Source organism: Trachypithecus francoisi, unplaced genomic scaffold, assembly GCF_009764315.1.
Source record: "Trachypithecus francoisi isolate TF-2019V2 unplaced genomic scaffold, Tfra_2.0 Lachesis_group4, whole genome shotgun sequence".
Classification (NCBI taxonomy): domain Eukaryota; kingdom Metazoa; phylum Chordata; class Mammalia; order Primates; family Cercopithecidae; genus Trachypithecus; species Trachypithecus francoisi.
The window spans coordinates 22,563,253-22,578,203 of record NW_022681469.1 but is presented as its reverse complement, the minus strand read 5'-3'; the positions used below and the strand labels follow the sequence as shown (position 1 = coordinate 22,578,203).

At 39.9% G+C, this 14,951-nt stretch overlaps 1 protein-coding gene across 1 annotated transcript; it reads left to right on the top strand.

Annotated features, from left to right (window-relative positions):
- The first annotated feature begins 4,965 nt into the window (after nucleotides 1–4,965).
- LOC117072813 (CD320 antigen-like) lies at nucleotides 4,966–6,082 on the top strand. Its single transcript, XM_033193228.1, has one exon. It carries the CDS (start codon nucleotides 4,997–4,999, stop codon nucleotides 5,747–5,749), a length of 753 nt encoding a protein of 250 aa, XP_033049119.1. The 5' UTR covers nucleotides 4,966–4,996; the 3' UTR covers nucleotides 5,750–6,082.
- The last annotated feature ends 8,869 nt before the right edge of the window (nucleotides 6,083–14,951 follow it).

Below are 14,951 nucleotides of genomic sequence, written 5' to 3'. Positions count from 1 at the left end.
AGAAACAGAAAAATTCCAAAAGGGCATTTTAATACATATATAAACTAAATATATGAAAGTGAATTACTAAAAAATCTTTGGGGAAGAGAAAGGTTATTTAATAAGTGGGTTTAGGTCATTTTTAAATAAACATGTTGCCTATAACTGTATCCCATTTTAAAATAAATTCCAGATCATTATGAACTTATAAATATTAAGCCATGAAATGCCTAGAAGGAAGCTTTAAGTGTTTGTTTATCTGAGTTATATGTTAGATAAGACCTTGTATACTTCAACCAAATGGAAGAATTTGCTAAAGAAAGGACAGAGATTTAACAAATTTCAAGGGTTTAAACTATGTGCATTAATCTAAAAGATGGCAAAGAAAAATAATTACAACAAATATTAAAATGCTTAATATTAATTTATAGAGAAGTAATTAAATTAATTTTTATTTTGTCACACGCAATGCCAGAGTTCCTGCACCAAACATAACAGACATGGTCTTAAAACTCAAAGAGAAAAACCTTGAGACTCCAATAAATAAATGGGCAAAGATCATGCATGCTTACTTCACCAAAGAGATAATACAAATAAATCATAACCATTGGAAATGTATTTGGCTTATTACATGATCAAAGCTTGCAAACAAAAATAAGATTTTAATTATATTAATTAAATATAAAAAGCTGTTTTAAAAGGGAATACACAATGTTGGCAAGTGTCATGAAGTGGGTGCTCCAGAGACAGCGGAAAAGTGCAACGTTTTAACCTTTCGAGAAAGTAATTCAGGAAGATGAGTAAAGAGTTTTGAAGATGCTCATATATTTAGGGCCAGAAATTCGATTTTTAGTGTTTTTGTAAGGTAATTCAGACTAGTGAAAAAAAATCGAGACTTTCTAAGTACTCAGCCATGAAGAACTGCCTAGGTAAAGTAAGAAATCGTATATTTGATATAATTGTGGGCATGAAATATGATATTCACATTGAGTTGTGAAATATATGGACAACTGCTTATGATAAAATGTTAAAGCAGAACACAAAATGATATCAAGTATGGAAAGCAATATGTATAAAATGTAAGAAGTTATGCAAACATTTTAAAAATTTATCTAGGAGTTGGAATATGATATTTAAGTAGTTTAAATATTTTTTTCTACCTTGTACTTTCTCCAAAATGAATTTGTGTTATTTTCATGTTGAGAACAAAACACAGATAGACACTAAACAGCTAGCTTAAATTCTCGGTTTGTTAGTTGTGGGAACTTGAGCAAGTGACCCCTTTTGTGAGGGGAACATTACAGCTCACCCAGTTTTGTTGGAACTCCACCTAAGTTACAAAAATGATTTTTGTTTTGCCAACTTCTGGTTTCACAGTCCAGGACATCCCTCATTTACTTGTCTTCATTTCAGCCACTGAATTACATTAATAGCCCTTAAAAATATTTCTCCCATTTAGGGAAAAATTATGCCGAAGATAAGGGAGCAAGTTGATGTTGTCCATCTGGGTTTGTGCCCATTATCTCCAGACCTGGAGTTATTAGCTGAGTTTACAATGTGTACACTTATTTTCCGGCAGCCTTTAACCTCTCATTGGTCCGTATGTCTCACTTTTTAAAAGAATGTGGCCTTTTTTTTATTATTATTATACTTTAAGTTTTAGGGTACATGTGCATAACGTGCAGGTTTGTTACATATGTATACTTTTGCCATGTTGGTGTGCTGCACCCATCAACTCATCAGCACCCATCAATGTGCAACAATAAACTTAAATTAGACAGAAATGGGATAATCTCCTTTGTAAGAACCCCCAATGTTTCTGTACTTGAAAAATAAATTAACTGGATGGCCTTTGACTTGCCTCTCTTGAAGCAGCCGATGTTTATACAAGGTAAGCTCTGTACCAGCTGTCATTCTTTGATATACCCCTTCATAAACCTGGGGCCAAGAGGAAAAAAAAAGTATGGGAATAATAAGAAAAAGTAGAGGGATAAGGCAGCTTGGGACTGGATAGCCTGCTAGCAAAAATGACATTGGCTTTCGAGTTTGAAGAGGTTTGTTCTTGAGAAAATGTATTTCAATCAGCTCTCTAATACTCAGGTACCCAGTAAGTTATTGATTCCAGTTGGGAACATAACGTAATAATATGCTAGTCCATTAAGCCAGAGCTTCATCTTTTGCACAATTCATATTTTAAACTTTAAAGAGGCTCACAACTGAGCTTTCACAAACAGTAGCTATTTACTTTCTTTCTACTAAAATAATCATTGCAAATACCCCTCTGAGAGCGTATATTTTCAGATGCCAGGTAATCAAAGCTTAGTTGTACTCAGAGGCTTTTTTAGAACCAAATGGAAAATAATTGCGTTAAAGTGCCCACTTGTGAGGATTTCTGCTCATCAGTATAATTGCCAGCATCCACTGTCTTTCTACCACAATAAATTCACAATGATTCATTAGCTTCTATTAGGCGGGATGAAATAGATCATCTTGTTAACATTAACTTTGATTTTTAAATGGCTTTACTTGATTTCATATTGGAATTACAGTTTGCACATAAGCTGAAATAGTAAATGCCCCCGCCCCACTTTAAAGGTAGCAGAAGAGAATAAAATTAGAACTCAGCCAGCCTTGCAGGATTTAGATATGAGCTCTCAGTGTGGGTATTTACTCTAGGAGTATTTTTATGTCTTCTCTTTTGTCAAAGGAATTTAATTTCTTGATTATAAGCCTTTGCACACAGAACCCAGCAGTTGGAATAATACTTAGGATGTGGTACCAAGTACCTTTGTCCGGCCATTTCTTTAGCATCAAATGAATAGGATGATTACTGCAAAAACTGCTAGGTGAGAATGCTTGTCAAAAACTTTGTAATCTTATTTAACAATTCCCCAGATTGATAAGATCATAATTAATGTACCTCAAGACTACTTTGTATATGTGGATATTGGTCAAAGGTTAGCACACCTTTGTTGATTTTAGTTTTTAAACAGCCTGGGAAATATATCCTGTCTTTATCTTTGCCATAAAAATGACTGTAGTAATTGACTACTTGCATCAACTACCTTGATGGGATCCTGTCAACTCACTGAGAGGTCAATCTTAGCTTTCTAAGGTCAATAGAAGTGGGCATCTCAGTCTCTCCCAAGTTGGTGAGCATCCTGAGTGTGTGGATCACCAAGAGCCCACCTAGTGGCAGTCTCTGGGCAGTACTGTCCACATTCCTACTCTGTCTCAGCCTCCTCCACCAACCAGGGATCCTGTCCTCCAGTTTCTAGGTCTAGAATAGTTGAAAACAAAAATTAAATTAAAAACAATGACTGTCCATAGGATATTTTAAAACTTCCAATTGTAAGTGCAGATAGAACTTTTAATGATTGCTTCAAACACAAATAAACTGAGTACTCATTTAACTATTTTAGACTGTTTCAATATAGCAAAATGAAACAGAGAGGACTTCAAGGCAAAAATGATTCCGAGAGGCTACATGGAGAGGACTTCAAAGAGATGACCGGGGGTCAAAGAAGGGCCTGATTGTCAACCATGCATGGTAGCCAAGCAGGCAGCAAGCAGGCGTGTCTGACTAGGGTCTAAAACAATAAAATGACATGAATGCAGCCCTTAGCAAGTTAACAAGTGGCCAAAGTGCAGGAGAGCAGAACAGACACATCACAGTTTCTTCACTCGCACAGTGAGCAGGGGCTCACGTCACAGCAAACCCAACACACTCTATGCTGCGTCTAATCACTTGTTCAGCAGGCCATAGAGGTGGCCTATATCCAGCACAGCAACAATGATTTATACAACTACACTGAAGGGAAGCAAGAAGCATTCCTTCAAAAAAAAAAAAAAAATCAGTGGGTGTTTCTCATTTGGTGCTTGGCAAGCAGTAACCTAGTTTCTGGGCTGGCTGAAGAAAAATAACAAAGTGCCTGATTTTTCAGTGCTGGGTCATTTCTAGAAGAAATAACTAGATGAAAGGATACCCATCAAAGTATTTTAGAGTTAAACCGGGGCAATTTTCAGTTGTTTGGATGAATAACCTTAATTCCTATTAATATAAGCTGTGTTTGCCTGTAGTGGAAGATCTAAATGTACTGTGATGCAAATTTAATTTGGTTGAAAGCTTGCAATGCCACTAAAATTCTGAAAACTGCAGGTTTAAACACCTTGAAAGCTAGGACTGAATAAACATGGGTATACTGTGCATTCTGGTATGTATAATAATTTGTTCTAATAAATGTTTTGTTGATGTAGGTGAGGGATAGGGGACAATATTTGATCATAGGCTATTTTAGTCTTTCTATCCTTAAAGCATCAAAACATAAGATTTGTAAGAAAGAATAGTTACCATGGAGTATTGGGGCAGCAGTCTGTGTTTTTGATGCAAGACAAATATGGGTCAAACTTGGAGGAAGCACACAAAGTTTACACATCTGACATTCATTAGAGGTTCTAGAAATATTTGCTGTCTGATTGATTGACTGGTTGAAGGAATACATGAAGCAGACTATTTTACGTACTACCCAATTTCTCTCCATGTCTCTTTCTGTGCCTAGAGTTGCATTTGCTGTTTGCCTCACCTCCACATAGCAGTATCTCATGTGGATGCCTGATCTCCTGGGGGTGGGGAGGCTGAGAGGTTGCAATCTAGACTTGCTCTGACCATGCGCTCACACTGTGAAACTTCGTTTCCCTTGTACACGTCATCAACCTCTGGAAAATATCTTATGAGACTACTTCCAAGCTGTAAATTATCCACAGGTAGCTTGAGACTTAACCAAATGAATATCTTCTTCAAATTTTAGATAACACATTTAGGGGTGGAAGCTTCCTGAAAAAATCTCCCAAACAACTCAAGACAGCTGCCAAGAAGCCAGGATAGAAAAACTCTGGGTTTCAATTCTCAATTGAGGTGAGAATCCAGAAGAGTGAGACTTCGCAATTCAGGAAACAAATTTCCAACTAAGATAGTTCAATGGGGCGCAGCTGCTGGGACAGCTCGACCAGTGGTTGGATGGCGCGGGGCGGAGCGCAGCGAACAGGGCCTCTAGGCCTGGCGCTGCGGCTGCTGCTCGGCCTCGGACTAGGCCTGGAGGCCGCCACCACTCCGCTTTCCACCCGGACCTCTGCCCAGGCCTCAGGCCCCAGCTCAGGCTCGTGCCCACCCACCAAGTTCCAGTGCCGCACCAGTGGCTTATGCGTGCCCCTCACCTGGCGCTGCGACAGGGACTTCGACTGCAGCGATGGCAGCGATGAGGAGGAGTGCAGGATTGAGCCGTGTACCCAGAACGGGCAATGCCCACCGCCCCCTGGCCTCCCCTGCCCCTGCACGGGCGTCAGTGACTGCTCCCGGAGAACCGACAAGAAACTGCGCAACTGCAGCCGCCTGGCCTGCCCAGCAGGCGAGCTCCGTTGCACGCTGAGCGATGACTGCATTCCACTCACGTGGCGCTGCGACGGCCACCCAGACTGTCCCGACTCCAGCGATGAGCTCGGCTGTGGAACCAGCGAGACCCTCCTGAAAGGGGATGCCACAACCACGGGGTCCCCTGGGATCCCAGAGAGTGTCACCTCTGTTGAGAATGTCACGTCCTCCTCTGCCGGGGACCAGTCTGGAAGCCCAGCGGTGCTCAGTACAAGTCTGGTCGCCGCCACCCTCCTCCTTTTGTCCTGGCTCCGAGCCCAGGAGCGCCTCCGCCCGCTGGGGCTACTGGTGGCTATGAAGGAGTCCCTGCTGCTGTCAGAACGGAAGACCTCGCTGCCCTGAGGACAAGCACTTGCCACCACCGTCACCCAGCCCTGGGCACAGCCGGGCAGGAGGAGAGCAGTGATGCAGATGGGTGCACAGGCACACCAGCCCTCAGAGACCTGAGCTCTTCTGGCCACGTGGAACCTCGAACCCGAGCTCCTGGAGAAGTGGCCCTGGAGACTGAGGGTCCCTGGACACTCCCTGTGGAAACCCCGGGGAGCCAGGATGGGGAACATGCTACAGCCAGAACCGAGGGGCTGGCCCCAGGCAGCTCCCAGGGGGTGGAACGGCCCTGTGCTTGAGACACTCCTGCTGCCCTGTCTAAGGGTGGCGATTAAAGTTGCTTCACATCCTCAAAAAAAAAAAAAAAAAAGATAGTTCAATGACGATATACTATATTTGATGGATTCTAAGGTGCAAATTTTAACATCTCTGTGTTAGGTTATATTTTACAATAAATACCATTGAGCAATTGCTGATGGCTAGGCCAGTGTGGTATAACTGACATTGCCTGAGTTGTGAAAACAGCAAAAGCATCATAAAAAGTTGTAGAATGATTGACAGCTGTTCAGAAGAAAATCCTGGAGAAAACAGTGGGACACTCCTTTAGCTCCTGGAAACCAAATGATTACAGAGAAAGGGGGCTATTCTAGCTCTTGGTGATTGCTCAGGGCTTAGCCCCAAAGGATTTTAGTTCTTTTTGTAAAGTTTTAAAAGGAATATTGTATCAACAATATAGACATTAATGATACTGAGTTCGAAAGTAATCACAAAAGTGTCAAACTATGATCATGAAGTTTTAGGAATATACATTAATCTGAGGTTCCCAACCTGTGGGCCATGGACTGGCACTGATCCGTGGCCTGTTAGAAACCAGGCTGCACAGCAGCAGGTGAACGGCGGGCCAGTGAGCAAAGCTTCATCTGTATTTACAGCCGCTCCCCATAGCTCATATTATCGCCTGAGCTCTGCCCCCTGTTAGATCAGTGACAACATTAAATTCTCATAGGAATGCAAACCCTGTTGTGAAGTGTGCATGTGAGGGATCTAGGTTGTGTGCTCGTGTGAGAATCAATTGCCTGATGATCTGTGACTATCTCCCATCACCGCCAGGTAGGATAGTTTATTAACAGTTGTGGGAAAACAAGCTCAGGGTTCCCACTGATTCTACATTATGGTGAGTTGTATAATTATTTCATTGTATGTTACAATGTAATAACAACAGAAATAAAGTGCGCAGTAAAGGTAATGCCCTTGAATCATCTCAAAAATATCCCCCACTTCCCAGTGTATGGAAAAATTGTCTTCCATGAAACTGGTCCCTGATGCCAAAAAGGTTGGGGACTACTGCATTAACCAATGTATTTCATTTATGGTTTTGTTTCTTGTGTGTACAATGGTAATAAATTATAAAAATAAGTATCTAAATACCTAACAGAGAGCTTTCCAATTTGCATATAATACAACTCAAAGTGGTGAGACTACACTGTGTCATAGTTTAATAAAGCAATGTTTTCCCTTCTGGTTAGTACATAAAATAATGGGGCTGCTTCTCAAGTGAGAAGTTAATAATAATAATAATAATAATAATAATAGGGCCTCCTAGGATCTATGGTGTCACATCTAAGGACATCTGATATATTCTTCAGAAAGTTCCGAGAGAAATGTTCTTTATTTCACGGTTTACAAATTACTCAAAGTAGAAAAATCAAGGACGTCAACATGCCAAACCTAAGATTTGATTTGCTGGTAAATTTAGAAAATCACATTGAAACAGAATATGCAATATTAGTAGCTATGGGAAGAAGGGTCGATGAATGTCCTGGTAAATGGGTTGTCTGGGAATTCTGGTTAACAGGCCCCCATTCTGCACACAGCATCTGCACTGGGTTGTTACATTTTCCCTGAAACTAATTTGAGATTTCCTCAGGTTATGACAACTTGATGAGGAAAATAGGCCATTCCTCTGATTGTTAGCTAACCTCACCATCTCTCTCTCTCTTTTTTTTTTTTTTAAGGAAGAACAAAGTTATTTATAGACCCTGTTAATTTAGCTTAAATGATTCTAGTTACTGGATATGCATAATCAGCTTTTTCCTCTTTTCTACTTAGAGTTGGCTGGAAATGCATTGGATGAAAAATTAGAAAAATGTATCACTTAAGAGCATCCATAACTGCCTCTAGTGTCATAATACAAGTTCAGTTACCAGGCCATGTATAAAATAGGCAGATTCAGTCCTCTGTGGTAGGAGGTCAGATTGTTTGCTTGTGCTTACAAACACGTGGGCAGAGAGAGGCTCTTAACTTGAGAAGTGCCCCTTAATGTCATATTGAATGGAATTGGAGTACACTCTTCTGTATTTTCAAGCACACATAGCTAATTCACAGTAGGAAATTTTTAAAAAGATTTGAGGAAGATTTCCTACTGGGAGATTAGCAAAGGGATTATTTGGTGGAGACCACGGGAGGATTTTGTTTTTTCCTGGGTAACCAGCAGCCTTCTGGTTAATGAAAGTGTCCATTATTCAGTTTAATGGACCTAACCTGTGTTATTATAATAGCAATGGGAGTCTGTTGCCTGTGTGGTCCTAGGGAGATGACAGACAGGGAGCGAATTAGGGAAGCTGTGTGGATTAATGGCCAATTTTTTTTTCTGACGGTGGGATCAATTTGAGCTACCATGCCATCAACCTGGTCAAACCACTGGAAAGCGGAAATAGAAAAATTACCTTTTTTTTGGAAGTGATTTCAAATTTTGAAAAAAGTTGCCCCAATAGCACAAAAAATTTCCATTACATTTGAGGGAATGTTATTTTGCCATATTTATCAATTTCCCACTTATAGATACAGATTATATTATACATAGAAAAAATAATCACAAAGCTGGAGATGGAAAAGTTATTAAGTTGGTGCAAAAGTAATTGCAGTTTTTGCAATTTAAAAGTAATGGTAAAGACCACAGTCACTTTTGCGCCTACCTTACAACTTTTCTGTCTCCAGCTGTATAATTATTTTTTCTGTTTATAATATAATCTGTGTCTATCTGTAAGTTGTTTTTTTCTTCTGAAACATTTGAGGACTTTGACTTTGTGTCCACGACTGATACCACCACTTCTAGTTTAAAGGCGAGATGGTCATCAGCCCAGACCCGGCTCCAGGCTTTACCCTTTCTTTCTTGCATGGTTGAGTCTCCTGTGGGCTCAGTTCTCCTCTCGGTTCCCATTGCCTGGCCTCACCTAAATTCAGTCTGCTTCAGCTTAATAACCAGGTTATTTCTGGTTATGCTCCCTCCCTAATGTAACACTCAAAATTGGTCCCAGGCTTCAATCCTTGCCCATCCCTCTGGTCACCATCCCTGGGCATACACAATTAGGCACTACTTCCTCCTCCTGATCCAGGGTCCTGAACTACTTTTGCCAGACCCTCTCCTGTTTCTAAATTACAGGCTGTCAACAGATTTCTCCACCCTGGATATTCTAGCTCCCTGTGCTTCAGACTGAGCCTCAGCCCTCAGATGGCCTGTTGCAGGACTTTCAGTACATGCTAAAACACTTGACCACAAGCATGCATTTAATCATTCTTTCATTTCATCCATGTATTGAACGGCCACATCATTTTAACTTCTCTCTTCCTGTGTGCTTGGATTTTGACCAAATATTTCTATACCATTTGTATACTCTGTTTGATTGACCTTCCTTGGGTATCTGCTGTCAAGCCCAACATATAGGCCCGTTTCTGATACCCCTGCTCATCTCAATGGGGGGATCCACATAATGGCCATGATTCTTTTCAACTTCTCTGTTTCAAAAGTGTGAAAATGGTTATTTCCCATCAAATAGTTCTTTCTACTGTACTTGGCAGACAGACATTACAGCTGGTTTGACCTCTGGCCTGGATCTTAGTTCTGCTACTTTCTAGTTGTGGAAACTATTACCTTACATCTGTTTCTTAACCCCTCTAAACTTCATTTTCCTCGTTTGTAAAATGGAGATAATAACAGCTACCTCATGTTTTCTTGTGCGTGCATTAAAAGAGATTAAAGCATTTAGCAAAATGTCTTGCAAGTAGTAAATGCTTAATTCATAGTAGCTAATTTTTATTATTTCAGTTCAGCTGAAGTAATACCTAACTACAATGACAAAGAACAATGATTTGTGATAAGTATAATAATAGAAATAGGTAAAGTCTGCTTAGGGAACATAAGTTCCAGGTAAAGATATGCGTAATTCTCTCTTGAGATATGGAGGAGGAAGGCTAAGCTTTAGAGGGAGAGATAACAGCTGAGTTGGGCTTTGAAGGATACATAGGAGTTTGTCAGAAAAACAAGGATAGAAAGAAGTCACATGAGCAGAGAAACCTATTCAGGCCAGAATTTCCCAACTTTGGCACTATTGACATTTTGGATTTGATAATGACTGTTGTAGGCACCTGTGCACTGTGGAATGTTTAGCAACATCTCCAGCCTCTACTTACTCTACCCAGTAACATCCTCTTCCCATCACAGTGGTGACATTGCCAAGTGTTCCCTAAAGCCTTACCCTTTATTCTCACTTGAGAATTCTGAGTTGGGCCAATAGGAGATTGGAAAATTTAGGAAGCTTCTCCATTTTTACTGCTGGTTTTGTCAGCTTCCACTTTCCAGAAAATGGGACCTCAGTTGGGTTTCCAAGCTCTGTTAAATGACTGTATTTCTCATTAGCTATCCAAATGGTCATGTACTCATCATGCTGGCATATATTTGAGCCAATGATTACTGAGTATCTAGTATGTGTCAGGTGCTATGTTAAGCACCAAGTACACAGAATCCTCCCTCAATCATGGTTTGTGGTTGGGGCACAGATCCAGAAATGTACTCACTTTAAAAATTTTTATGTATCCCAGTCATTCTTATAGAATTTTGTTTCAATTTGTGTATTATTTATCACCATAAATCATTCTTTAACTTGTTATTGCTAATCATTAACTCATTATAAGATAATAATTGTGGGTATAATTATCAAACATAAAATATTAATTGTACATACCTCCATGGATTTAATAATAACTATAACTTTATGCCTTCTCACACTGGCTGCTGTAGGCTCTGTGCCTTCATCTTCAGACTCTTCAGGACCCTTCTGATTGGTGAGTCTAGGAGTGCATAAACTGCAGTCCCAGCAGCATGCATCAAATCTTCTTTTTTTTGAGATGGAATCTCATTCTGTTGCCCAGACTGGAGTGTAGTGGCATGATCTTGGCTCACTACAACCTCCGCCTCCTGGGTTCAAGTGATTCTCGTGCCTCAGCTTCCTGAGAAACTGGGATTACACACACGTGTGACCAAGTCCAGCTGATTTTTTTGTATTTTTATTAGAGACAGGAGTTCACCATGTTGGTCAGGCTGGTCTTGAACTTCTGACCTCAAGTGATCCACCCACCTAGGCCTCCCAAAGTGTTGGGATTATAGGCATGAGCCACTGAGCCAGGCCTCATGCATCAAATGTTAATTAAACTGCATCCTATTTCTTTTGCTTAATTCCCACATCTTAATTGCACTCTATGGATTGATCTATTTTCTTTAGTTAATACCTGGCTCTTACTATTCACAATTCCCCCCTTCAATTCCTCCTCCATAGGATTATTGTTATTTGTAGCAACAATAACAGCAAAATATAAAAATATATTGTTATTTGTAGCAACAATAACAGCACATGCTTAGACATTGGGGTGGCATGAGTCATGACAAGGTGACGTCTGAAACGTGGGCATGGATACAATTTGTACAAGTGCATTCAACCATAATGATTGTCAATGGCTTGAGGACAATTCCATTATCTTGGCTCACTACAACCTTGAGAATTACTGAATTGCCACCCACTCTGAACATTAGCTACTTTACGAAAGGGAACACTTAATCTTCTACAATTGCAAAGTAGAGAAGCCTAGACCAAGAAGGTTGTACGCATGTGTGTGTGTGAGTGAGTATATTTTGATCAGTTGTGATCTGTTTGATTTCTGTAGAGGGATGAGTATGTAAATGTTTATCTCACATCAGGTTAGTGATGGGACCTGTGGTTCTGAGGATAATGATGTTAGATGAAAGGATATCCCAGATGCAGTCACTTTAGGGAACCTATGTTGCCCGTTAAGCCATGCTGTCTGAAGTCACAAAACTTGTGCTTGTGTAAAATAATAGCTACTACATTACCATGTCTTGCTTTCCGTTCTTTTCTGCAATTTAGTAATTTGCTGCATGTCTAGTTGGGAAAATCTAATTTATTTATGATGGCTCCTTTTACTTTCTTTGCAGTTGAGTTTGCCATTTTTACATCTTGGAAATTGATACGAAACATAAAAATGTTTAGAGTTGTCTGTCAACTCCCTAGGAAACTTTTAACAACCATTAATTTAGAGACAATTTTGCTTCTATAATTCATTTCTCAATTGGTTGTGATGGAAGTAATTGTCATATCCAAAGGGAATCTTGACTTCAGGCAATACATAAACATCTAAGCTCTTTGGAACACCATTGTTTTAGTGGTAAATGCCCTCAGTTATAAAGAAAAATTGAGTTAAATCAGGGAAGCATAATACCATGGCAGATCTCTTTCTCAATAACAATCAAAGTTACCAGCCCTGTGCATCATACACTTCAGTAAGAGAAAAAGACTGATTTTATTCTTGAAATCTTTATTTCTCAAATGTTTGATTAGGTGAGTCCATACCTATGTATAATCCACACATTCATTATACACGCAACAAAAGTATTTTTATTACCAAACATCTGGTATTTCAGTGTCAAAAAATAAGTTACCTAATCTCTCTGAATTTTACTTTGTTATTTTCAGAATAAGGATAAATTTACCCCCCTTGTAGAATTGTTGAGAGGTCTAGAAAATAACACACAAATTAGAATATTCTTTATGGTTGCTAAATAAATGATAACCATTTCCACCTATTTGTAGATATTATTGGCATATATTTATCATGCAAATCATCAGAAGAATAATTCTGTCTCTTTTGTTTTTAAATAGCTTTGAAACCTATTGGATTACAAAAGGTAGCTTTATGGTTAATGATAATACAGCATCTTTTTTGCACCTTGTAATATATCATAAAATATATCCATACGTGTTCACAATGATACTAAAATCTGTGATACACAAATTTAACTAAATTAAAATGTCATTTTATCTATGTAATGCTCAAGTAATAAAATGATATATTGGTGTATTCAAGTAATAGTGAATTATTTTAAAAGTGTGAACCTTTTCTGGTCTACACATCTGGCTTCCAGTTGCTTGTGCTGCTATTACTTTCCTATTTTGAAAAAATTCACCAAGCATATATTCATCATCTACAATGAACAAGGCAACGTGAGAGCTGAACAGACGAATGTCATGTATCTGCATATGTGATATAGAAATTAATTGCAATTCAATTTATCTTTCAAAAGTGAGTCTTCTCCAAATTACTTTGTAGGAAAAAATCATTTAAAAGCCTGGGATTTAGCTAAGCACGTGACCCACAGCTGGAAACTGTATATTTTCCAGCCTTCTTTGCTGAGAGCTTTCCTGAATTCAGGCCAATGGCATGTGAAAAGTGATATGTGGAACTTCTTAAATATGAGCTTCTTCCTCTGAAATTCCTTTTTCACTTTCTTAAGCACAAGTCAGAGACCCTGGCTTTTGAGCTAGAAACAGAAACAGGATGAGTCTGTAGTGCTTAAGTTTAGAATAGGAGGATTAAGAGTGTTCTATGTTTGGGGATATACATAGAAAGTTGGGTGGCTGAACAGTATCCCCCATGGCAGATACTTCCAAGAATGACTATATGAAGACTTTCCAGCTTCCCCTGCAGCTATACATGGTTGTGTTTCAAAGTGTAGCCCAACAATGGCCAAGGTGATGAGTTTAACTTCGGGATCATCTCCCTTGTGATGAGTTCCTATTCCCTTCCCAATGGCCCTTGAATACGGTCGTGGTCCTGAATTGTTTTTACCACGTGGATGAGGACAGCATCCCAGAAGATGGCAGAGCAACATGTTAGAAGGCACTTGGATTCTTTTTTTATTTTTTGAGATGGAGTCTCGCTCTGTTGTCCGGGCTAGAGTGCAGTGGCATGATCTCAGCTCACCTCAATCTCTGCCTCCCGGGTTCAAGTGATTCTCCTGCCTCAGCCTCCCAAGCAGCTGGGATTATAGGTGTGTACCACCGCGCCTGGCTATTTTTTGTATTTTTAGTAGTGATCCACCCACCTTGGCCACCCAAAGTGCTGGGTTACAGGAGTGAACCACCGCGCCCGGCCGACACTTGGATTCTTGAATGAACTCTTGAGCACCTCATCCTAGGTGGCTCACTCTATTTTTGAGTATCTTTGTTATATAACTTAGTCTATTCCATAACTAATAGAAGTCCCTCATGTGTGAATAATGTTTTACTGTTTCAAAATACTTTTAACCATATTGCTTCATTTCACTGATTTTTATGTATTTATTATTGAGTGCCTAACAGAGGGGTCAGCCCTTATTGTAGGCTCAGAGAATACAGAGATGAATCAGATACCTATCAATGATAGCAGGTAACTGAGGAGGGGACAAGGATATTTTTAGGATGAAGGAACTTTGGGAAGACAGGGCAAGGTGGGACTTGAAGCACATGTGCTGGAGTTTGCCTGATCCACCTCATTTCCTTTGATTCTGCGGTTCTCAGCCTGTGGTCTCCTGACCAACAGCATCAGCATCATCTAGGAACTTGTTAGAAATGCATGTTCTCAGCTTACCTAACCCAGATCTAGTAAATGAGAGCCTCTGGGGCCAACAATCTGTGTTTTAACGAGCCCTCCAGGTAATTCTGATGCATGCGTCATGCTAAAGCTCGAAAATCACTGCTTTAACCCTCATAGCAGCTCTGGAAGCCAGTCAAGGAAGTCCATAAGGTAGCCCTTTTATGTAGGAAAGAACTGAAGCTTAGAGGGGCAATTTGCTTGTAGTGACAGAGGTAGTTAGTGGCCACCTGTGTTTTGGCAAAAGTTCATGTTCTGATCTAAATCCAAGGGACTGGACCAACTTTCTCAACTCACTATCTAGAAGATTGGGATTGGTTTAGTATACATTATCTCTACACAGTGATAGCAGGGAAGTGAATTTTAGACTATACATGGAAGGTACAATTGCTGTTGGCTTCTGCAGGTAGAGTGAAGGTAGGGGTTTGCTGCAGTTATCTCACTTTGGGAATCAAGT

Excerpts from the sequence above, each read along its gene's own strand:
- LOC117072813 (XM_033193228.1), top strand. The coding sequence starts at position 4,997 with ATGGCGCGGGGCGGAGCGCAGCGAACAGGGCCTCTAGGCCTGGCGCTG.